General features: G+C 52.4%; 1 protein-coding gene and 1 long non-coding RNA gene across 4 annotated transcripts in view; one reads left to right on the top strand and one right to left on the bottom strand.

Annotated features, from left to right (window-relative positions):
- SND1 (staphylococcal nuclease and tudor domain containing 1) overlaps window positions 1-25,935 on the bottom strand; it is a 504,867-nt gene that overhangs the window by 284,948 nt on the left and 193,984 nt on the right. For all 3 annotated transcript variants that reach the window (XM_038374172.2, XM_038374179.1, XM_043500168.1), the window contains exon 12: window positions 17,401-17,501. In XM_038374172.2, the coding sequence (XP_038230100.1) occupies window positions 17,401-17,501 (101 nt within the window). The remainder of the gene's footprint in view (window positions 1-17,400; window positions 17,502-25,935) is intronic.
- On the top strand, window positions 664-24,615 carry LOC122457096. The gene is made up of 3 exons (XR_006276426.1): window positions 664-674; window positions 13,124-13,129; window positions 24,451-24,615. It is a non-coding gene; the product is annotated as an uncharacterized LOC122457096 (long non-coding RNA).

Here is a 25,935-nt window from a genome sequence, read left to right as displayed (position 1 = left end):
CACCCACTACACCGACTTAACTCCACCTTTGCAAGAGGCATAGCACTTAAGCCAATGCAGTTGTGTCGACACAGTGTCAGTATAGACACTGCATTGCTTATATCCACTGTTGCTTCCCTTGAGAGAAAGTCCCACAATGCCCCATGCTGGCAGTAAAATTGGTGCAAGCACTCCTGGTGAGGACACACTCTGCCAACACAAGGAGTGTAGTGTGAACGTGTAAAAGCAATTCAATTACTGTGGTGGCTGTACGTCAACCTAACTTAGGTTGACTTAATTTTGTTCTGTAGATTTGCCCTCAATCCTTCCCCCCCACATATTGGGTAGCAATGCATAGTATATGGGAAACTGAGGCACAGAGAATTCATTAAAAAAATTACAAAAAATCCCCACTTTATCACAGCACCTCAGAATATTCACCTTTTTCACAACTGCATCACGTTGACTCATTCAGTTTGTGATCCACTGGAACCACCAGCTCCTTTTCAGCAGAACTACTGCCCAGCCAGTTGTTCCCCAGTTTATAATTGTGCTTTCGATTTTCCCTTAAGTGCAGTATTTTGCACTTGTCTATTGAATTTCATCTTGCTCTCAGACCCATTCTCCAATTTGTCAAGATTGTTTTGAATTCTAATCCCATTGCCCAACATGCTTGTAGCCTCTCCCAGCTTGGTGTCATCTGCAAATTTTATAAGCACACTCGCCGCTCCATTATCTGAGGACTGACTTCTGCGGGACACCACTAGATACATCCTCTCAGTTTGATGACTAATCTTTGGAATATGGTATTTCAACCGGTTGGGTACACACCTTGCAGTCATTTCAGCTAGACTGCATTTTCATAGTTTTCTGATGAGAACGACATGTGGGACTGTGTCAAAAGCCTTACTGAAATCAAGATGAAAAAAGAAAAGCAGTACTTGTGGCACCTTAGAGACTAACAAATTTATTAGAGCATAAGCTTTCGTGAGCTTCATCGGATGCATCCGATGAAGTGAGCTGTAGCTCAGGAAAGCTTATGCTCTAATAAATTTGTTAGTCTCTAAGGTGCCACAAGTACTGCTTTTCTTTTTGCGAATACAGACTAACACGGCTGCTACTCTGAAACCTGAAATCAAGATATATGTCTACTGCTCCCCCCAACCCCCCACATCCTACTAGCCCAGTAGTCTCTCAAAAGGAGGAAATTAAGTTGGTTTGGTATGTTTTGTTCTTGACAAATCCATGCTGGCTATTCCTTGTAACCGTAGTATCCTCTAGGTGCTTACAAACTGATTGCTCAATCATTTGTTCCAGTATCTTTCCAGGTATTGAAGTTAGGTTGACTGGTCTATAATTTTTCTGCATCCTCTTTGTTTCTCTTTCTAAAGATGGGTATTAGATTTGCCCTTCTTCAGTCCTCTGGGACCTTGCCCATCTTCCAGGAATTCTCAAAGATAATTACTAACAGTTCCAAGATTGCTTCAGCTAGTTCCTTAAGTACCCTAGGATGAATTTAATCAGGCCTCCTGACTTGAATACAACTAACTTGTCGGTATATTTTTTTATGTAATCTAGGAACAAAGAATGGAGGGCATACCTACAGGATGGGGGACTGTACCCTGGGAAGCAGGGACCCAGAAAAAGATTTGGGGGTCGTGTGGGATAATCAGCTGAACACGAGGTCCCAGAGCAAGGCTGTGGCCAAAAGGGCTATTGCAGGCCTTGAAGGCATACGCAGCGGAAACAGCAGAGAGGTTCTGTTATCTCTGTATTTGACACTAGTGCGATGGCTGCTGGAATCCTGTGTCCAGTTCTTGTGTCCACAAGGCAAGAAGGATGTTGATAAATTGGAGAGGGGTCAAGAGAAGAGCCACGAGGATGATAAAAGGATTAGAAAATGTTTTACAGTGACAGGCTCAAGGAGCTCAATCAATGCATCTTAACCAAGAGGTTACAGATGACTTGATCACAGTCGTACATGGGAAACAAATATTTAGTAACGGGCTCTTCAGCCTAGCAGAGAAAGGGCTACACAGGATCCAATGGCTGGAAGTTGACACGAGACAGTCAGACTGGAAATAAGGTATATTTTTAACAGTGAGTAATTAACCATTGGGTGATGGGGCGTACTTGCCCGGCACTGATCCTGCAGGGGTTAACTCCCCCTTGGCCCTGCCAGGCATGCGCCGGCTGGAGACAGAGGAGGGAGGACAGGTCAGGCACTCTAGCCCAGGAGCTAATGAAGCCCCAGACTGTGGAAGGCAGAGGCGCAGAGCCCCAGGTAGACACCCAAGGAGGGTTGGAGCTGCCGGGAGCTGCATAGGCCAAGGAGCCTAGAGATGCCCAGAGCAGCGCATCAGGGACAGCGTAGGAAGTCGTGCAGGAGGACTAGTCATTGTGCTGGGGGTGTCGGGGTGTTTTGGTTTGATCCCTGCTGACTCATTGACGAGCACATTTACCACTGTCAGGACCCAGCAGAGTAGGGAGGGCCTGGGTCCCCCTACCCCAGCCGCCACCCACCCCTAGGTGGTGGCCCAGTTCCCTGACCCTGGTCACTAGACCACACAGCCCTGCTGAGGAGGGCAGCTATATTGACTCTGGCCATTGGGCCACACAGCCCTGAGGGAAAGGGCAGCCATATTGACTTTGGCCCCTAGGCCACACTACACTGGGACTAAGGGTGATAGCTCAGGGCTAGAACAACCCTTACCCCACCCCAAAAGGGGACGGGGCGTGCTTTCCCTGCTACACACTGGAACAATTTACCAAAGGTCATGGTGGATTCTCCATCACTGAAAACCTGTAGATCAAGAATGAATGTTTTTCCAAGAGAGCTGCTTTAGTTCAAACAGGAATGACTTTGGGGAAGTGCTGACCTGTGCTATACAGGTCAGACCAGCAGGTCCCTCCTGGCCTTGGAACGTAGCAAACAAAATGCCACAGTGAGAACTCTACCTCCTCCTCCTTCCCCTGCAGCCTATAGTCCAGGCTGTGGGAATCCAGTGATTCTCAGCCTGTGGGACAGGATGCCCCATTTCAGGCCCAACCAGCAAGCTGATAGCAACGCCTTTAATGCAGCAAGAAATGGAAACTGAACAACTTCTGCCCGCATAGCTCCCTTTTTGACATAAAAGCATTTTGAATGGACTGCTGGAGCTGCGGCAAAGAGGAGATGCACCATAGTTAAACCCAGATTAAAGAAAGGGAATAGGAGAACACAGATGAAAAGCCGGTTGCTGTGGAAAAATCTTATTAGGCCATGAAATATAGTTTTTGCTGCTTAAAGAATGCCAAAGTGAAAAATAGCCGTTCTCAAGCTGCCTTTTTCTCTCCTCTTCTCTTTAATAACGTGAAACTCATTTTGCAATTTCTCCCCAGAAAATCTGGTAGGGAGGTTTTCAAAGGACTTTCCATCCACAGAAACTTTTTCTCCTCGCTGCTTAAGTTTCTCTTGACTTTGGATAGTGTTGTTCAGTCAGACTTGACCAGAATAATTTGCATCCTGGAACTACTGCCAGGGTGTGCTCTGGACCAGAGCAGGCCCATATGCCACACACAAAGACAGGGGAGAGCGATGGTCACAAGGAGTCAAGAAAAGAAGCCTCTGTAGACGGGGATAAGAGCAGTGTGCGGTGTGTGTCCCCGCAGAGCAGCTGTGGGTGGGGAGATCCATGCACCGGAGTCACTGGAAGGAACTCCAGGGCAGAGCATCCTTCAGTGTCAAAACGCTAACAGTGCTATGAATTTTGGGTGGGCAGGAGTTAATATAGAGGCCCCAACCAAACAGGAACCTCCTCCTTGGGGCATCATGCCAACAGGGGCAGGAGCTCCACAAGCTCCTCGGGAGAGGCTGCAAAGTCCTAAAGCAGTTGAGATCATTGGGAAACAATGAGCAAAGGTGCACGCTCAGGCCCTCTCCAGCCAAGAGCCCGCTGTGGCTGCCAAGCGGAGACCAGCCAGGGAGAGTTGCCCAGTGCTCTGGGAAGTTAAGCTCTGAAGCATTGTCATGAGAGAGATGAAGGCTCCAGATCAGTGTTTCTCAACCGTTTTGATACCAGGGAGCGGCCTGCTGCCTTCCTAAACTGTGTATGGAAGATTTACGGGATGAAAAAATACCCAAGAGGGGGCCCTTGCCCCCAGAGCTTCCAATCTAGATACAGACAAGAGATGCATAGACAGCCGATGGAGTCTACGAGGAAACAATGGAGTTCTCTCCCTGACCCCACCATGCCTGTAGCAGCCAGGGAGATCTCAGGAGCCAGGCAAAATCGGAGAGGCCTTGCCAGGCCTGTAATTAGAGCACCTGGGCCCCTCAATGGGGATAAAGCAAACATTTCCCTGCAGTCTCATTTAACAGCTGCCTGCTGTGCAGACAGGCCAGTCATTACAACAGGCCCCAGAGCTACAAGGAATCAACCTTTTGATCTGCAGCACTGACCCTGTAATCCAAGCCGGAGGACAGGCAGTTGCTGCTCTCAGCTGCAGACCAGGGTACAGGCCCAGCACACAGGAGGCAGGCTGAGCCCAGCAGAAGCCCAACAATGGAAGTGGGGAGAGGAGGGATACAGGGGCTAATTACAGGGGTACTTGCAAGGTGGGCAGCACCACTGTACAGCTAACAGCTCTCTGGCCTCTCAATGATTACAGTGTGAGACAAACTCCTCCCATGCTTGGCAAACATGATTTGCAGGCAGAAAGCTGCCCTTTCTAAAAACCATCCAAGTCCTCCCCGGCCCTGGCTGTCAGAGCGCCAGGGAGAAGTGAGCACCGTTGCCACTCAGGGCAAGTCTACACTACAGCACTACATCGGCACAGCTGCATCACTGTAGCACTCTCCCATCAGCAAAATTACTCCACCTCCACAAGAAGCAGAGGCTAGGTCAGCGGGAGAGCATCTCCTGCTCACATAGTGCCAGTGTGGACAGTGCTTAGGTCACCGTAACTTGCGTCGCTCAGGGGGATGTCGTTTTTCACGCCCGAGCGCAGCAAGTTACATCAACTTAAGCAGTAGTGTTGATCAGCCCTCAAATGTCCACTTGCCAGCTTAGAACACTGCTGTCGGGGGTTACTTTCAGACGCGATTTAACACTTTCAAAGAGAAATAAAGGCAGCAGCTTGGCCTGCACCAGCAGGTCCCAGACACGCTTCATGTGAACACAGCGCACGGGAAATGCAAACCCAGCTGGGCAGAGTAGAACATGGAAAGACAACAGCTCCAGTAAGGCCCAGTAATGCCACACACACACAGGTGCTCCCTGGGTTCCTGAACCCCATCTACATTGTCATTGTTTTCATGGGTGTTTGAATGGTTAACCGATAGTACTATTAAAACCATTCGGCTCACACCCCACCTCACACGCGCTCCATTCCAGTTAGCACACATGAGCGGCCCCCCCACTTCATCTCACAGGGTAACTGCTGCCCTGCTAAGGCTGCAAGTCCCTCCTGCAACCCTGGGTAGGATCTGGAGGAGGCAGGGGCATGGTTCATTCTCATTTCCTTGGATTTAATTTTCCGCAGGGTGACTCTCTCCTGTTGCAGAGTCGTGTTGTGACAGCAGAGTTTAAACCTCTGACCTTATCTGTGTTGAACAAACGAGAGCTGCTGCAGAGCAGTGGTGCTTGGTGACCAAAGCCATGTGGGGTCTAGTCTCTGCAAACTCCCCGTTGCACATACCTGCAGAGAGCTCATGGAGTTGCAAAGAGCTCCCCTTCTGTGTGCAAGCAGCACAGTGGCAAAGCGCGCTGCACTGCCCATACAGGGTAACGGCCTGCTACTGCCACCAACCAACATAGTCACTAAGCACAAACACCAGAAATCCGTATCTCAACTCCGGAGGTCCCAGGTTCAAAGCTCGTTAATGACCAATGTGTGGCTGGAGGTAAGGTGGAGGGTTCTTACAGTTACCCAAAGGTCTCAGTGGATGGCCAACCGCTCTGAAAGAAACGTGGGAGTTTGGGCGATGGGAGGGGCTAGGAGAAAAGTCCCTGAACTCAGAGCACAGAGAAGAGCGCACCAGGGCATTTGCTTCACAGTTGGGATCTCTGCCAAGCCAGCCTCCCCCCAGAGCACGGCATTTATACAACCCCAAGGGACAAGTGAGCTCCAGCTAATGAAGATAGTGCTGCTCTATTCTCCTATGCCACCCTGGGTTTGAAGCCAGGTGCCATCACTTAAAGGGATGCCCAGGGCTAGGAAGCTAGTAGTTCACCTTCCCTCACCCATGTGAGACAGAGGGTGGGCATCGCACCATTCTTCCACTCACATGACTGGGGGTGTTACAGGTCACAGCAGACTAGACAGAGCACCAAGAGGTCCCGACACTGGCCCCTCGGAGATGGGCTGAACACAACATCACCATCTCGAATTCCAGCACTGGAGGAGGATATGGCAGCAAGATGGGGGTGAGCCCCTAAAGATACTCAGCTGCCTGCAGGTGTTATTGTAGGGTCTCTGGTAGGAAAGAAGGTTATTTCCAATAAGGTGTTGTCTTGTTTTGGAGGGCGGGGTTTCCAGTATCAGAACAAGTTGGGAGGCAGTGTTGAAAGCAGGCAAAACTTGGGGTACTATTGGCCACAGCAGCCTCCCCAAGCAGGTCCACATGCTGAACAGGTGAGCAGGATGGGCTGCATTCACCGTGCATTCCCTGTGCTGACACAAGCACTGTCTATTGTCTCAACAAGTCCAGTCAAATCTTCTTAGATGCTCCCCACTTACATCTCCCAGCGCCTGCTGTTGGAATGCCATGTACAGCAGATGGTGTCACGGAGTCCCCGGGCGATGCTCTGGAGCTGCCCCTACGAAGCCAGTCAGGACTCTGGTGAAGTCTCCTTTCTGTGAGCAGACTGTCTGCAGGGCAAAAAGCTCACACAGTTTCCACCTTCCTGGGTCTGACCTCGGAGCATTCAGCATCCTCTGCCCCTCCGTGCACTTCCCACAACGAGTCCGCCCAGGCAGGGTCCTGGGGAAGCCAGAGGGTCCTGCACCCCAACTTCAGTCAGGCATGACTCTCAGCCAGCCAGTAAAACAGAAAGTTTATTAGATGACAGGAACATGGTCTAACACAGAGCTTGTAGGTGCAGAGAACAGGACCCCTCAGCCGGATCCATTTTGGGGGGCAGTGAGCCAGACAACCACATCTAAACTTCACTCCTCGTCCCCAGCCAGCCCCAGACTGAAACTCTCTCCAGCCCCCCCTCCTCTGGGCTTTGTCCCTTTCCCAGGCCAGGAGGGCACCTGATTCCTTTGTTCTCCAACCCTTTAGCTCTCACCTTGCAGGGGGGAAGGGCCAGGCCATCAGGTGCCAGGAAACAGGGTGTCTGCCATTCTCTGTGTCCAGACCCCTCCACGCACCTGCCCTCTAGGGCTCTGCAATGATCATACACCCTTATCCCACCACCTAGATACTTAAGAACTGCCCAGGGGAAACTGAGGCACCCCCACAATATTCAGAGAAAACATTAAGAACAGTCCCACTTCGTCACAGATGGCCACCATTCAAAGAGGGTTGATGAATTGAAGAGGGGTCAGCAAAGAACCACAAGAATGATCAAATGATTAGAAAACCTGCCTTACAGTGACAGACCCAAGGAGCTCAATCTATGTAGCTCAACAAAGAAGAGAAGGCTCAGTGGTGATTTGATCACAGTCTATAAGTACCTATGTAGCAGACTTTGACTCCCTCAGGGAACAGATGGCCAGGATCCCCTGGGGGACTAACATGAAAGGGAAGGGAGTCCAGGAGAGCTGGCTGTATTTCAAGGAATCCCTGTTGAGGTTACAGGGACAAACCATCCCGATGAGTCGAAAGAATAGTAAATATGGCAGGCGACCAGCTTGGCTTAATGGTGAAATCCTAGCGGATCTTAAACATAAAAAAGAAGCTTACAAGAAGTGGAAGGTTGGACATATGACCAGGGAAGAGTATAAAAATATTGCTCGGGCATGTAGGAAAGATATCAGGAGGGCCAAATCGCACCTGGAGCTGCAGCTAGCAAGAGATGTCAAGAGTAACAAGAAGGGTTTCTTCAGGTATGTTGGCAACAAGAAGAAAGCCAAGGAAAGTGTGGGCCCCTTACTGAATGAGGGAGGCAAGCTAGTGACAGAGGATGTGGAAAAAGCTAATGTACTCAATGCTTTTTTTGCCTCTGTTTTCACTAACAAGGTCAGCTCCCAGACTGCTGTGCTGGGCAACACAAAATGGGGAAGAGATGGCCAGCCCTCTGTAGAGATAGAGGTGGTTAGGGACTATTTAGAAAAGCTGGACGTGCACAAGTCCATGGGGCCGGACGAATTGCATCCGAGAGTGCTGAAGGAATTGGCGGCTGTGATTGCAGAGCCCTTGGCCATTATCTTTGAAAACTCGTGGCGAACGGGGGAAGTCCCGGATGACTGGAAAAAGGCTAATGTAGTGCCCATCTTTAAAAAAGGGAAGAAGGAGGATCCTGGGAACTACAGGCCGGTCAGCCTCACCTCAGTCCCTGGAAAAATCATGGAGCAGGTCCTCAAAGAATCAATCCTGAAGCACTTAGAGGAGAGGAAAGTGATCAGGAACAGTCAGCATGGATTCACCAAGGGAAGGTCATGCCTGACTAATCTAATCGCCTTTTATGATGAGATTACTGGTTCTGTGGATGAAGGGAAAGCAGTGGATGTATTGTTTCTTGACTTTAGCAAAGCTTTTGACACGGTCTCCCACAGCATTCTTGTCAGCAAGTTAAGGAAGTATGGGCTGGATGAATGCACTATAAGGTGGGTAGAAAGCTGGCTAGATTGTCGGGCTCAACGGGTAGTGATCAATGGCTCCATGTCTAGTTGGCAGCCGGTGTCAAGTGGAGTGCCCCAGGGGTCGGTCCTGGGGCCCGTTTTGTTCAATATCTTCATAAATGATCTGGAGGATGGTGTGGATTGCACTCTCAGCAAATTTGCGGATGATACCAAACTGGGAGGAGTGGTAGATACGCTGGAGGGGAGGGATAGGATACAGAAGGACCTAGACAAATTGGAGGATTGGGCCAAAAGAAATCTAATGAGGTTCAATAAGGATAAATGCAGGGTCCTGCACTTAGGATGGAAGAATCCAATGCACCGCTACAGACTAGGGACCGAATGGCTCGGCAGCAGTTCTGCGGAAAAGGACCTAGGGGTGACAGTGGACGAGAAGCTGGATATGAGTCAGCAGTGTGCCCTTGTTGCCAAGAAGGCCAATGGCATTTTGGGTTGTATAAGTAGGGGCATAGCGAGCAGATCGAGGGACGTGATCGTTCCCCTCTGTTCGACACTGGTGAGGCCTCATCTGGAGTACTGTGTCCAGTTTTGGGCCCCACACTACAGGAAGGATGTGGATAAATTGGAAAGAGTACAACGAAGGGCAACGAAAATGATTAGGGGTCTAGAGCACATGACTTATGAGGAGAGGCTGAGGGAGCTGGGATTGTTTAGTCTGCAGAAGAGAAGAATGAGGGGGGATTTGATAGCTGCTTTCAACTACCTGAAAGGGGGTTTCAAAGAGGATGGCTCTAGACTGTTCTCAATGGTAGCAGATGACAGAACGAGGAGTAATGGTCTCAAGTTGCAATGGGGGAGGTTTAGATTGGATATTAGGAAAAACTTTTTCACTAAGAGGGTGGTGAAACACTGGAATGCGTTACCTAGGGAGGTGGTAGAATCTCCTTCCTTAGAGGTTTTTAAGGTCAGGCTTGACAAAGCCCTAGCTGGGATGATTTAACTGGGACTTGGTCCTGCTTTGAGCAGGGGGTTGGACTAGATGACCTTCTGGGGTCCCTTCCAACCCTGATATTCTATGATTCTATGTGGGGACAAGTATTTGATCATGGGCTCTTCGGCCTAGCAGAGAAAGGTCTAACACAATCCAAAGACTGGCAATTGAAGCTAGACTAATTCATACCGGAAAGAAGATATACAATTTTAATAGCAAGAGTAATTAACCACTGGAACAATTCTCCAAGGGTCAAGGTGGATTCTCCATCACAAACAATTTTTAAATCAAGTTTGGATGGTTTTTCTAACAGCTCTGCTCTAGGAATTATTGTGGGACAGGTCTCCGGCCTGTGCTATATAGTGGTCAGACTAGGTGATCACAATGGTCCCTTCTGGCCTTGGAATTTACAAATTGTCAGTGATACAAACAGCCTCGCTCCTAGAGCTGGGTTTTCTTTTCTGCCCATACACCCCACCTACAATAAAGGGCCTAGAGGCCAAACTCCACAATCCTCATGCCCTCAAATTCTACCTTCAGTTACTGCGAGGAACCCCACTGTCCTCAGCAGGCTGCCCGGCAGAACACGACAATTCCACGCGGCCATTAGCTGCACCGAGGCTATGGGACCCAGCAGAGAATCCAGCCCAGGCTCTGGCATCTGCGTCGGCTCAGCAAACAGTTAATGAGAGTGAGGAGCAGTGAAGCTCTTCAGAGATGCTCGGTGGCTGTGCTAAGTGAGCACACACAGGGATCAGGCCCCATCAGCACCATGGTGCCATTTTTACCACGCAGATATGCACTTTCAAACCAACTCCTACCTTCAGCTCAACTCCCCTTACCATTCTCTGATTATACCACACAGGGCCAAAAGATCAGCGCAACCAGCAGCTCTGCAATTTCATGTCAGGTTCACTCCCAAAACGGGGATCAAACTCAGAAGTTATTTGAAAGCAATTTGCAGCTGGAGACACTAAGCGCAGGTGACAGCGCGCAGAGAAGTAGGCTTCCTTCCGACCCAGGATGAGCCGCCACAGAACATGCAGCCCGGCTGGGGAGCGCCCCAAGCAACAGGTGTCTGTACAGCTTACTCAGCCCCAGACATACTGGCAGACAATTGGGATGGAAGGGCTCTCTCGGATCTAAGTTCCTGCATATCTACGGACAGGCCTCCCCTGAGAATGGCTGGCTAGCAAGGCTGCTTTAGCTCTCCACTACCCTGGGCAGGGAGCTTTGTGCAGTCTGCTGCTGGGCCAGATCCCCAGCTGGCGGAAACCAGCACAGCCCCCTGGATTCCAGTGAGGTGCCCTTGATTTAGAGCAGCTGAGGATGAGCCCCCACCCCCCTGCCCTCCTCCTGTACCCACCCTGAGAGTCACTCCCACAAGCTCCAGCTGACTTGAGGGAACTGCAGGACTGGTGGGAAGAGATAAATATTTACTGACCCAGGAGTGGCTAGTCCTTCAGACTCCCCCCCACAGCCTGGCTGTCTCCGCAGCAGCAGATGGTGCTGCGTGGGGGTCGTATCTCCGAAGAGGAACGTCGTGTGATGATGCAGTTTGAGAGCGAGAGCATCTGAGGGCATGGGAGGCTCTGAGTGCTTGCAGGGGGAGTTCGGGTTCAGCAACTGTTGGGTTAGTTTCCATTCTCTTGTTCCTTCCCACTTTGTGGCTGCCCCCAAAGCCCCGCCCATGTGTCATCAATGCCCCAGAGCACCCCTGAGGCAGCACTCCCATCCTCAGTGGGGGGATGCTCCTGTATGCCAGCATAGCACCACCCTCCTGCTACCCCCTCCATCCTAGAGCTGCCTCCCCTCCCACTGCAGTGCTGTACTGACCCCAGATGCCCACCGTACAGGTCCCCTCCCTCACGGGTGCCACAGGCACCTTGCTGCTTTCAGATAATCCGAGTAACCCAGGGAAACTGCATCTCCCGGTAAGGAGTCCCATCACGCTCTCCCCCCTACCCAGACGCCTCTGAATCCTGAGCTGGGAAAAGGAGCAACCACCACACCTAGATCGGTACGACACTAAGGCCTTTCCAGCATTCTGTATCCCCAGCGGCTGGCCGCAGCCAGACATCCTCCCAGGAACGGCATCCCAGCACACGCTCTGCTTTGTGCCCAGATGAACAGCCACGGCTGTGGCACTGACTGGATAGACTAAGCTAGAGCTGTTCATTCTGCCTGGGTCCTGACCTCCTGTCCCTCCTCCCCGCCCCCAATATCCCTGCGGACAAACCATTCACATCCAAAGTACCCTGCTGCCTCCCTCTGTGCGCAGATAAAAGGCCTTGCGTTTAACACTCTGACGAAGACTCCATCCTATTTACATGGTCCCAGATGTCCTATTGCAAATGCGCCAAAATCCTTCCCAGCTAAATGATTAGATTTCCACACAGACACCACAATAATGAAGTCAGCTGGAACCAAGCTGCAGCGACTCCTGGCCAGGGGTCAGTAAGTTCTGGACGACACAGGGCTATGTGCTCCTGGGGCGAGGAGCACCCCACGCAGGGCAAACCAAGCTGCAATCAGAGTAGGCAGACATCGTGCTCTGTGGCGTGCCGAATCCGGCGCTGGGCCGGAATCATCTGACTCCTTCATTAGTGAGCAAGGAGAGGGTCGCATACGAATGAAATTCATAGGTACTGGACTGGGAGAACCCGTCTCCCACCCCCCACCATCCTGAGGAGGGCCAGGCAAGCAGTGACAGGAGCTAGGGTATGAAACAAATTGAGGATCACTCTGGAAAGATGCAAGCAGGCTGGGGGGGATGCCCTGGGACAGACACTCAGTGGGGAGAGGGGTCTATTCAGCTGCAAGGCCAGAGATAGTGGGAAGGGGGAGACGAGGCCAGACAGGAGTTTGCTCTGTGGTATAGCAGCCAGAAGAGAGGTCAGTGCAATTCACGTCCGCAGGCACATCACGCCATGGGGCAGGGCGGAGATGGCCCTTTCCTGTCAAGGAGCATGGGGAGTGCCAGGCCCAGGTCCATCCAGCCCAGTGTCCTGTCTCCCTCAGTAGCCAGCACCAGCCGTTTCAGAAGGCGGCGCAAGATCCCACAGTGGTGAGCAGCGACAGCCTTCCCGGGGCGGCTGTTCTGTGTCCTCAACCCACCCCTGCGTTCCGCTCAAGCCCTGATCCAGAGGCAGACAGTCCTTGGTGGTGGGGTATTTTTATCTTTCGTGTAACTCTGGATGTTCCCGCTACTTGCGTAAGTGCCCAATCCTGACCAGCGTCCCTCTGAGTCCTGGCACTGGTGCCCCGGGCCTGTAACACTCCATTCAGTCCAGAAGTATACTGAAGAGCTGGAGGGAGTTCAGAGAAGAGGCACAGAACGCAACTCAGGAACAGGGGAGAGATTAAAAGAGCTAAGCCTGTCCAGTGGGGCTAGAAACAGTTCAGGAGGGGCCAGCCCTGCAGCGGGGTGTGAACACCAAGGGAGGAGAGGAGCAGCTGGAGAGCTGCATAAGGCCATAGCTGGGAGCAATGTGATGGAATTACGGCAAGGAACAGCCCCGACTGCAAGCCAAAGCAATACAGGCCCCACCATTGGGATGATTTGAAGAGAGACCAGACAGCACGTGGGAGCTACTGTTGCCCAGCACCACGGGAGCTAGCTGGGCTTTTCCACCCATCTAACCTCCCCCATTCCAGCCAGGCCTCTGCAGTCAACATGTAAACACTATTTACCAACTGAGTGCTGTTGCTGGCTAGCGCACACAGTCAGCCTGGTAACTCAAGACTCACTCTGAGTCCCTCCTTCCCTTGCTGAGCCCAGCACAGGAGAAGCCCCTTTGCAGCCCCCCGTTCCAAACCGGCCGCACACACTTCATTCCCAGCACACAGCGCAAGCGATAAATCTCACTTTGACCGGCGCTCAAATGCACTTTATGTTAATGCCACCACGGTTGTATCAGAGCAAGTGGGACGGCCCTTTACATGTCACAGGCCGGCCCAGCTCGAGAGCTACCTTGGAGCTGCAGGAGTCAGGTGGGAGAGAAACAGTTGCCTGGACTGAGAGCCTCTGTCTGCAGCATGGCCACTGACCAGGAGAACGCCAGCCCTTCGCTCTCCCAGTCACCGGTACCCTGAGATGTGGGGCAAGGGGATTTGCCTCTACCTACCGTCCAGCGATGCTGCAGCTTATACTACGACTGCACCTCGTCAGAGGAGCGCCCCTTAAGGGATGCAGAGAGAAAAAGCTAGAAACCTGCAATGGGGAGTGCAGCAGAAGGGCGGCGGGTCACCACGGTGCTGAGCGTGGCACAGAGTGGCAGTAGGAGCCTCATGGACGGCACCACTACCTTCAGCAGCCCCACAGGGGTCAGGGTCTGAATGCCGGGCCATCACAGGTCAGCAGTTCCGATGCAGGAGAAAGCAAACGCCACCATCAGGCCAAGCTGCTATGAAACAATCTGCCGTCTTCCCCCGGGGAGGAGGGCTCACGGGACACCAACCTCTCCAGCCATCCCCATCGGCCCAAAGGGACACAGACACAGGCCAATTCTCCCCACTATATCTGATGAACGGTAACTCCTGCTCCCCCACTGTGACCCAGACAAACCCAAGGGGCAGGAACAAGGATAGCCACCCAGCACCCTCCTCCTGCCACCCAGCTCATCAGGCTGGGGACCACCCCGGCCCAACATCTGCGAAGCGCCTGGCACATCGCAGGCCCGACCACCAATGACGGACAGTAAGTGCCACACGAACGCTGCCCCCACGTCTCCCAAGAAACCAGACGCGGCCACCCCCGAGACAACACCTCCTCCTCCCAGCAGGTGGGCCCAGCCCTGACGAGTAGGCTCCCATCCCTGCTCTGCCTTGGGGAAAGCCACCCCCAGGGTGAAAAAGGAAATCAGTCTCTATGGCCCTTTCAACTTTGTCCCTCTGCCACTAAGGGGACTCAAGGGAGGCCCTGGCATGGGGCACTTTGACACCTGTGGAATTTTGTCCACTAGGAACTAGACTGAACCCTTCCACTCAGACCAGACAGCCCCAGAGCCGGCACACGGCAACAGGCACCTCCTGGGACAGATTCCAGCCAGCAAGCTGGAGGCACACGGCTTCATATCCCAATGTCAGCCCTCTGAGCCATCCTCTCCCCTGTCTGGTGCTGAGGTGCATGGGCTACCCATTGACAGCGCACCTTCCACACGCTGCTGCACCCAGGGCCGGCTGGAGCCCAGAGCAGGAATTACAAGCCTGGTTGAAGGCCACAAGTGCCCTCAGTAGACTCAAGCTCAATAACTAGCAGACTTCTGGCTTCCGCTCAGCAGGGCCCCCCAGGCACACACAGCTCCAGAGCTTAGGCCTTGGCCCTGGTCTGCACAATAAAATGACTTTGGTGTAACTATGTCACTTGGGGGTGTGAACAACCACACCCCCAGTGACACCGACCTCAGTGCCGGGGCAGACAGTGCTGTGTCGGCAGGAGAGCGTCTCCTGACAACATAGCTACAGCCTTTCACGGAGGGGGAGTAACTAAGCTGGCGGGAGAAGCTCTCCCCCTTGGCTTAGTGCGTCTCCATTACAGAGCTGCAGTGGCACAGCTGTGCAAGGCTGCATTTGAAGCGCAGACCTGCCCTCAGACTGAAAACCAAAAGGGCACACCCCAAAGCACGTGGCGTGCTTTCCAAACTAACCGCTGGGAAGAAAAGCCTAGGGCAAACCCTTAGTACAGCACCCCCAGACACACCGCCTTGGAGCGCAAACGGAGCCCAGCACGCTAAGGACATGGCCACACAAACAGCCAGAAGGAAGTTCTTTCCATCCTACAAGAGCCAGGTATTGGCCAGTCACCCTGCCATGGCTACCAGGGCTGGGGGGGAAGGGAACCTGTCCCAGATACACCCATCCCAAGCACAGACCAGAGCACGGGAGTCAGCGCAGGAAGGTTTTGGCTGCAGGCACTGAGTGCGTGTGTCGGTGCCTGGGGCCCTCCCGTGCCATCCAGAGGCTGCAGACACCTGCACTGACTGGCAGCAGCCTGCACTAGAAGGCTGCAAGCCACTCAGAGACGCATGGCAGCCACGTACTGTCAGCTCTGCCGGGGGGGGCTGATGGGCTAGCTGCTCTTGCGGGGCGGGGATAAGCCAAATCTCTCCAATAACCAGGCACTGCTGGGAATCCCAACAGTGCAGGGACCCACTGTGATCTGGTGCTTCCTGAGCACCCCCTGGTCAATAAATCCCAGAGCGACGGGCTCAGAACTGCCCTTGGAGTCTCTCCTCCTCCTGGTTCCCCCAGCGTCCCTAAGCTGTGTTGGGCTTCGAGCACTATACCTGCCTACGGGTATGGCAAGAGCCAGAGGAGGCAGCAGTCCCGGGGGTGTCTGCATCTGAGCAGTACCTCATACCTCAGCCACACAGGCAACACATGGGTCCCTGTCCCAAGGCCCTCAGAGCAGCCCAGCGAAGGGACATGGGTGAGCATGACAGACCCATGAGCCAGGATCTGGCTGCAGGCTCAGCCCACTCACAGCTGCCTGGCTCGGAAGCACTCGAGAAGCTGTTAAATAATGTGTAAATTACTTGATGGAAAGAAGAGTTGGAAAGAGCAGCATGAGACAGGGAGGAAGCCAGCCCATGCATCTGAGCACAGGGGACTCGGAGCTGCATGGCCCCTTGACATTGTTTGTAAAAACACTAGCAGTTTGGGCGGATGGCCAGTGTGCAGGATTGGGAGCCAGAAGCTCACAAGCTTTAACCCCAGCTGTGCCAGTGACCCCCTTAGGGATGGAGGGCAAGTCACATCTGCTTTCTCCCTGCGATTCCCTGTCTGAAATGGGTACGAGAACACTGAACCACCACAAGGCAGGGCAGAGAGGGGAAGTAATACATGCAAAGGGCTTTGCAGACTGACCATGCTAAGCATGGGCAGGAGATTCTTGCCAACAGTCACAGTCAGAAAAATGCAGAGCTGGGGCACATCCCCTGCTGTATTAGCACTCACCACAAGGGTAACAGCGCCTACTCCAATGAGGGCTATCGCCTGTGCAAGGCAGAAAGGCTAAAAGCCACAAGGACTTAGGGTTTGTCTACGTTTACCGCAAGGGTTAGGGGGTAGAACTGGGCTGCTCGGGGGTGTGAACACACGTGTGTCATGTAGACTTCGGCTTCCACACCGAAACATCCAAGCAGCAGCACTTAGTGCTGTCTGCAGCATAAAGCGAAAACCAGAAACGCAAAGGAGATGGGGCAGTTCTCTGGCCTGTATCACACAGAGAGGCAGACGAGCTCAGCGGTTCTCAAACTATGGGTCGCAAGTTTGTTTTAATGGGGGTGCCAGGGCTGGCCTTAGACTCACTGGAGCAGGGCAGAAAGCAGAAGCCTCAGCAACATAGCTTTGTGGGGGGGTGGCAATTGCCCTGCTTGCCACCCCCTAACGCTGGCCATGATTCTAGAGTAACGACAGGGCACTGGGGTTGGAGTCGCAATGCAATGAAGTTTGAGACCCGCTGGACTAGACAATCCCAACAGTCTCACCTGGCCTTGGGATCTACAACTGAGACTTGCTATAAAACCCCCATTGTGGTGCCCTGCGCATTAAACTGAGACACCGGGGCCAAAATGGTATCAGCGAGAGTGCCAGGTATGAACATCCCACTCAGCTGTGGCCGGAAATGCTGTCAACTCTGTGCCCATTCTCAGAGCTAGCCAGCCCGGGGTTCCCAGCCTGCATAGGGCGATACTCACATGCCTCCAATGGCAACGGTCGCACAGGTGCGCTCTGAGAAGGCAGGCACAGTCTCTGTGGCGGTGCTGGCTGGTCTGATATAGTCCACAGTGACGTTCACCTGCAAGAGAAGGCAGCCAGGTCTGAGACTTCATTAACCACCAGAGCACATGGTAACGACAGAATGAGCACAGGGTGAAGGGGCCTCTGCACCCATACTGCTCAGGGGCTCTCTGAATGCGACCCTCCCCAGACCCTCTCCTTTCACAAGAGAGCCCCCCTGCCCACACCCAGAACCAACTACAGGCTCCCAAATACCCCGTCAGATCAAAGCATGCAGTTCCCAGCTAACGCTAGCCAGGACAGCGAGTTACAAGTGTAGCATCTGACAGGCCAGCAGGAGACAATAGCAGAGAACATGTACACCAGGAGCCTTCCAGGTTTAACAAGCTGCACAGAACTTCACTGCGGCAGCCCTTGGCTCGGGGAGGGAAGCGCTGCTCCAGCGTTTGGACTGCGAGAGCAGGACTGACCCCACTTCGCTGCGTCTCGCTCCCACACGCGTACAAGACACAGCAGGGTGCCAGCAGCAGCATAGCACAACAAAAGGCCATGCCTATAATTTTATGCCAACTAGATAGAGCTCTTAGCCCTGCTGCTGCCAATGGCAGCCGTCATCAACACAGGTGGGCAGCTGGCAGAGATGGGGGCACATTGCTTATCAGTGGGGTGTTGAGAACCAGCTACAAATCGTCGTTTGGGAAAACACCCAACACGCCTTTGGATACCAATTAACTATATAAATCAGCATCCACCTTGGACAGTATCGTACTGTCATTAGCATTCAGGTCCCAAACCACTTGAGAGCCGTGCATCTGGAGTTAGCCAGCTAGTGTCTGTCCACACTACACAAGGGTGTTCGTAAAACAGAGCAAGTGGTAGCTTTAACATGTTAGCTGGGCAGTTTGTAATCTAAGCTCCCCACCAGGTCCACCTTGACAGCCGAGCTGTGTGAACTACAACTAGACCTGTCTACACTGGGCTTTGAATCGTGTTGGCTGTTAACACACACAATAGGTGAAACCCTGGCCCTGCAGCATCAGTGACAACATTGACTTTGACGGGGCCACACCTCCACCCTTAGTCTCCCACTACAGACAGGTCCAGACTGCCAACCTTGACTTCCCAGGGTCGAAGCTGCTGGCCATCGTCTCCTAGTGACTGCACGATACAAACCCCTCAGGGCTGAAGCAGCACTCACTCCTGTGCCAGCTCTCTGCACAGGGAAAACTTTTATCCTCCAGAGGCTCCTGTAGCCAGGGCAGGGGGAGCTGTTCCTGCCCCATTCGCCCTCCCTACAATCTAAGTCACCCTGCATAAAAATTCCCAGGGATGCCACTGAGCATGGTAAAGGGCTCAGATGGTCACATTCTATCCCTGTTCCCTTTCAAGAAGGCTACAGATGATGCACCAGCATGGAGGAGCCACAGCTGAGGAAATCAGCTAAACCTAATATGGTTTATACAGAGAGGAAAGCCCAAGTGGAAGGAACAGGTCGGAGATCCTGAATGCAGAGTTTAGCAGCCAACATTTTCAAGAGCGACTCTTGGCCTTGGCTGCCCAACTTTTATGCATTAAAGGAGCCTGCTCTTCCCAGGGGCTGTTCTCAGCACTTTCTGAAAAGCAGGCCCCATTCCACGGGAATTGCCAGATGGCCCATCTAGTCCTGCATCCTGTCCCTGACACAGAGAGAAAGGGACAAGAAGCCCAGTGGGGGACAGATGGGGGATAATCTGCCCTCCCCATGAAGGTTTCATCCCAAACCGAAATAGAAATTGGTTTGAACTCTGGAACAGGGGCTCTCCCCCTTCCAAATTTAGCTTTCACTCCTCTAGATGTTATCCAGATACTGTCCAAACCTCCTTTGAACCTCACTAACTTCTTGGATTTAGCTTCCTGTAGCAGGGAGTTCCACACTCCAAACAAACATTATATGAGAAAGCGTTTTCTTCTCAGTTTTGAACTGACCTCCCTTCAGTTGTGCTGAATGCCCCCTTGGCACTGTCTGATGAGACGGGGGAACAGAAGCTATACGGTATGATGTTAAATGGGCCCCTTTTGGTCAGTTTGACCATCAATTTTCAAACAAATGCAACAGAATTCCAACTCATCTGCTAGCTCTGCACGATGCAGTGGTACAGGCGTCCAATCCAGTAGCAGCGAGTTTGAACAACAATTCCCGACTGCAATAAAAAGGGCAGCACAAGAGAGGCTAGGGGAATTTCAACTGAAGGGCTGAAGTGTTTGAACAAAGCCTGCTACCTAATTCATGCCAACATCTACATTTCTATGCAAAACCAACTTAAACCAGCTGCTTTGCTTACTCCAAAAACTTACTTCCCAACATTTTAACTGCCACTTAATCCAGATAAAGCCAAGGTTATTCTAGTAATCGAGGGATGGAGATGGCAGAGGGTGTCAGCATCAAGCCATCTGCCTTGCCAGACTTGGAGGGGCTTGGATTTCCCAGCTACTGTGGGACTGTCTCCTGCTAGCAGAGTTCAGACCCATCATTTTCCAGCCGCTGTGGTGTGGGAATGGCACAGGAATGTCTGCCCCACCGAGCCTGCACCAGCGCTACCCCCCAGGGGAGAGCCAGACATACCCAGTGCAGACAAGGCCCTGGAGCTAGCACGAAACCCAGGCCTTTCACAGCCCAAGGCAGAATCGCTGCAGCCTCCTCAGAGAGATGCAGCCCCTCCTTACACACTGCAGCCCAGCTCTGGGGATGGGCTCCAGCCCACCCAGCCTCCCTCGGAAAGAGACAACAGCTATCAGCTGTAGGTAGTGCTTTTGGCAGCCCCCTAAATGCAATCAAGAGGCAGCAGGGGGATTCCAAGTTTCAGCCAAGGAACACGGGCCTGGACTGTGTTTTGTCACCTGCTGGGTTTGCAGCCTGGTAAATCGCGCTCTAAGGCGTGCTTTCCCAGGCCTGCTTTCTTGGGAGGGAAGGTGGAAGCAGCTGGTTTTAGGGAGGAAGAAAGTGTCAGTTGGAGGCACGGAGGGTGATTCTCCCCTGCTTGGAGGTAATCAGGCAGCAAAAAGGAGGAGATAGGTGCTGACGGGGCCCAGCACTACGTCTCCCTTGGTAGGTCACCAACCCGGGGAGCTTCAAGTGTCTCATATGCCCACAGGGCTAAGCCATCTCTCAGCCCCAGGGTTCCCTCACTGCAGCATCTGGGCACCTTGCACACAAAGAAGATCAGCAATAGCCGAGTCTCTAGTGGACTTCATGGAGCGTACAGCTCTTCTCCCTCGTCGGCGGGGGATAGAAAGCCTTGCTACTCACCCCGCCCACGCAACGGAGCTGCAAAGTGAGTGCTCCCACCAAGGAGATTTTGGAGAGCTGCTCCCACAGCTCAGCTCTGCTCTGCAGCCAGCCAGCCGGAGGAACTTTTTATTCATCACATTTCCCCCCCCCCCATAGGTAGCGTTTTTTCCTCTCCTTTACCCCTTGTACTTTGAGCTAGCACCTTCGTTCCGCTTTCAGCCTCGACTGATCAAGTCAAAAGGAAGCAGGAGACAGACAGGCATCAAGTTCATCAATGTTACACGAATGTCTCTAAAGCCCTTTCAACTGTCGGCTCTTTACAAGTCTTGCGTTTTAAAGGAGCATAAAAATGCAAAAAGGTACAACTCGCTCAAAGACTCCCGCCATCAGCTCACTCGCTCCTACAACACATCTAATCATGTTTGGGAAGCAACAAGAGGAAGCTCTGTCAGTTAAGGAGCCAATTAAGGGGAGAGGTTAAAGTAATTCCTTCTGGTGAAACTATTGTCATAACTATATGGAGGGAGGGAAGAGGAATGATTATTTGGAAAGGCAAGTTAGGAAATTCAAAATACCCCAGGGTTTCTCACACATCCATACAGCTCAGCAGCAAGGAGCAGCTCATTTAGGAGATGCCTTGACTAGAAGCAGGCAATAGCTTGTGGCTAAAGAGGGGACAGGCAGCTAACCCAAAGGCCTGCTCACCCGAGCAGCAGCTTGGATGGCTTCTCCCATTCACGCTCCAGCACACAGCCACGCATGGGGTGCTGTGCACGTACCAGGGGTATGGTCGTCAACAGCACAAAGGGTTGTTGCATTTCACACCTCAAGACACGGGTTCAAATTCCAAATGGAGGGCAAGGAGTACAGTGGCTTGAGTTGTGGACTGAGGTTCACTAGACATGCAAAGTATCACAACAAGTTGGCATGAATGGTAGCATCTGTCCTGGACAGCAGGTTCAGGTGCCCTGGCAAAGCTGACATGCCACCCACCTGTACTATGCCAGCGTGGTGAAATCCTTTGCTTCTCTTAGCAAAATCCACTCCCTCCGTACAAAACACCCCACAAATTCCCTACACATTCAATCTGACAGGACTCAAAACAGTTAGCATCCAGGCTGGCAACGCTTCCTTTTAGTTCCACTTTCAGAGGCAGGGATGTAACAATCTAATTCCCACTTTACTTGCCTGCTACAAAATGCAGCCAAAGCACTGAGATTAAAGGTGGAAAGGACCCACAGTTGCCACCTTTCACGTGGTAAACAAACACCCCGATTTTCACAATAAGCCAAAAATCAAGCTAATCCCATTTCAAAACAAGGCCAAAACAAGCCAGTCCCTAAGAACCCCAACACACTGTGACTAAAGCCTCCTGGAGTGCAGTCTGGACTGTGGTGGGCCCGCTGTGCACCCCTGCTTGCTGGGAGCCGTTCAAAACAAAGAAGCAACAAGCTACAAGCCACAAGCTAGCCAACAAGCAACTCACAAGCCAATTAAGCAAAAAAACAAGCCCAACTGCTGCTGCTGCTTTTTTTTTGCGCGCAGGTTTGGCATGTCTGAAAGGACCCTGTGGGCCTACACCACACAGCTGATATTAAGGAGGCTGACGTCATAGGCCAGCAAGTCATGGAGCACTCTTGGTGACCGCTGAAATGACCCCACTAACCCAACAGCACCCAAAGCAACAAGAAATTACTCACCTTGTGCAGTAACGATGGTTCTTCGAGGTGCGTGTCCCTAGGGTGCTCCCCTGTAGGTGTGTCTGCATCCCTCCAGTGGAGCACCATAGGGACACTACTTGAAGCAGCAACAGCTACGCCACTGCCACAGCAACAGGGTGGGGGAGAATTGCAGCACGGCGCGATCAGCGCGGTGGAGAAAAACATGGGCAAGACCCAGTGTGTGGTGAGCACAGTGGCTCGCAACCTTTCCAGACTGCCCCCCTTTCAGGAGGCGGATTTGTCCTGCATGCCCCAAGCTACACCTTACTTAAAAACTACTTGCTGACAAAATCAGACATAAAAATACACAAAGGTCACAGCGCACTAGTACTAAAAAAATCAGACTTTCTCCTCTTTGCCATAGAGCTATAAAACAATCAACTTGAATATAAATACTGTACTTACATTTCAGTGTTTAGTACACAGAGCCGTATAAACAAGTCATTGTCAGTCATTTTAGTTTGTACTGACTTTGCTAGTGTTTTTTATGCAGCCTGTTGTAAAACTAGGCAAGTCTCTATCTGAGCTGACGTACCCCCAGAAGCCCGCTGCGTACCCCTAGGGGTACACGCACCCCTGCTCGAGAACCACTGCTCTAGTAGACAGAGCCTCGGTTTAGCAGTCAGGAGAGTTGGGATAGCATTCTTGGCAGTCACTGATTTGCAGCGTGGCCTTTGGCAAATCACTGATGGTCTGATTTTCAGTGGCTCGCCATCAATGGGAGCAGTGGGTGCTGAAGGCCACTCAGACACACTGACAGAAACGGAGATTACACTATTATATTTACCTACTTCCCCGGGGCACTACGGGTTAGGGTTTGCAAAGCACCAGGCTCCGGAGAGAAAAGGTGCTAGGAAAGTGCCTATTATGCTATTATTGAACATACGTCTCTTCAGAACTGCAATGTTATTATGGTATCAAAGAACCCCAAAGGGGTTCCAAGAACAGCAGCTAGCAATGTTACAGCAGCAGGAGGCAGCTGCAAACCAGAAATTAAACCCTAAGTGTAATTAGCATTTTGGTCCCGTTCCTGTTAGTTCCCCACAACCAGGCCATAGATCTGCCTTCGTTCTCTCACCATCGGGGATTTTCACTTCTTGGCACCCAGGCAGGGGATGCCAGCTAATGGAAATGACACAGGGAACACAAATCTGTATGTCAGCCCTCAGCATCTGCCCTGTTCTCATTCACACCCAGTCCTAGAGGGACCCCATTGGACAACTGACAATAGCCAGGTTACCACTCAATCCCACCTGATCCTAATCCCACAACACCCCTGCTATCCCAGCTCTGCCAGTGCCCCTCAATCTCAGCCTGCCGCTTCCCTGCTAGTCCAGCCCTATGCACCTCCCAGTTTTGCAGATGTCCCTCAATCCTACCCAACAGCCCCCCAAGCCCTGAATCCCCCATGCATTTCCACCAACATGCCAGCCCCATGCAGCCTGCTGGCTACCCAAGGCCTCTCTAAAGCAGAGTCTGCTAGTGGTATGGGACTGTGAAAGACGCCGTGGGGCATGGCGGGACCTGTGGTTTGTAGTGCCTGTTACTGAGAAAGTCTGCACCTAGGTCTCCAAAGGGGAGGGGTCATGCATTGACCCATGGCACAGAGAACACAGCATGGTGTTAGATCAGCTGTGGCTGTGAACAGATCTTCCCTCCTTTCCAGCCCCTCTGGGGTGCACTTTGCTACACTCTCTAGGGATAGATGGGACTGAGTCACGCATATAACGTCCATTGAGCTAATGGCCTCGTTTACCTAGGCTGGCTGTTTAACCCGTGCCCTGAGTGGCGTTCCACTCCCTGCTTCCCCTCAGAAGGATCCTTCTAACTTCAGCCACATTCCCATCTCATCAATGGATCACCAGCTTGAGAGAGGTGCAGAAGTGCTCAGGCAGGGAGGATTCCTGCCTTCACAGTTCTGATCAGGCTGCATTTAAAGAACCCACCCGATCATTAGTAGTATCCTATAACAAACAGTTATAGCAAGGACATGGCCTCTGCCCTTAAGCGCTTACAAGCTGTCACAGAGTCCCTGGGCAATGCTCTGAAACTGCTCCCTGTGAAGCCAGGCAGGACTCTGGGGAAGTCTCCTCTCTGGGAGCAGCCTGTCTGCAGGACCCACAGCTCCCCCGGCTTCCCCCTTCCTGGGTCTGACCTCGGAGCATTCAGCATCCTCAGCCCCTCCGTGCGCTTCCCACAGCCAGTCTGCCCAGATGGGGTCTTGGGGAAGCCAGAGGGTCCTGCCCCCCAACTCCGCAGTCAGACGTGACTCTCAGCCAGCCAGTAAAACAGAAGGTTTATAAGACAACAGGAACATGGTCTAACACAGAGCTTGTAGGGGCAGAGAACAGGACCCCTCAGCTGGGTCCATTTTGGGGGGCAGTGAGCCAGACAACCACGTCTGCACTTCACTCCATGTCCCCAGCCAGCCCCAAACAAACTCTCTCCAGCCCCCCCCTCCTCTGGGCTTTGTCCCTTTCCCAGGCCAGGTGGTCACCGGATTCCTTTGTTCTCCAACCCTTTAGCTCTCATCTTGCAGGGGGCAAGGGCCCAGGCCTTCAGTTGCCAGGAAACAAATGCATCCGATGAAGTGAGCTGTAGCTCAAAAGCTTATGCTCAAATAAATTTGTTAGTCTCTAAGGTGCCACAAGTACTCCTTTTCTTTTTGCGAATACAGACTAACACGGCTGCTACTATGAAACTGGCCATTCTCTGCGTCCAGACCCCTGCACACACCTGCCCTCTAGGGCTCTGCAACGATCATACACCCTTATCCCACCCCCTAGATACTTAAGAACTGCCTAGGGGAAACTGAGGCACCCCCACACTATTCAGAGGAAACATTAAGAACAGTCCCGCTTCATCACACAAGCCAAAACAAGCAATGTAAGAGGGAACACGATCCACTGTGGACAGTTTTTAGACACACCCATCTGCAGTTCAAAGCAGAGGCCCAACTCTCTAGGTGCTTAGATAGCCTCCACCACTCACCATGGCCTCTGAGCACTCCATTTGTTTAGCTTTGCAACACACCAGTGTGGAGAGTTTAAATTCACTTCCTGCCATATTGTCCCCATTTTACAGATGAGGAAAGTGGCAGAGATGGATGGCTGCCTGTGGAGTCAGAGGCAGGTCCCATGAATCCCAGTGAGCCAAGTCCACACGGCACCTGCTCTCCCAAATTAACTCATAGAATATCAGGGTTGGAAGGGACCTCAGGAGATCATCTAGTCCAACCCCCTGCTCAAAGCAGGCACAATCCCCAATTTTTGCCCCAGATCCCTCAATGGCCCCCTCAAGGATTGAACTCACAACCCTGGGTTTAGCAGGCCAATGCTCAAACCACTGAGCTATAACTCATGCCATGCAACGGGGTGATGGTACAGTAGCGTCAGAAAGGGGCTGAGCGCACCGCTAGGAGAAGGGCCTATCTAAATGCAGAGCCTGTGGTAGCCCGAGCACAGGAGGCTGTCAGCTGGCTCCATCTGACACCAAGCACTCCC

The sequence above is a fragment of the Dermochelys coriacea genome, chromosome 1, assembly GCF_009764565.3.
Source record: "Dermochelys coriacea isolate rDerCor1 chromosome 1, rDerCor1.pri.v4, whole genome shotgun sequence".
Lineage (NCBI taxonomy): Eukaryota > Metazoa > Chordata > Testudines > Dermochelyidae > Dermochelys > Dermochelys coriacea.
This window is presented reverse-complemented; position numbering and strand designations above follow the sequence as displayed.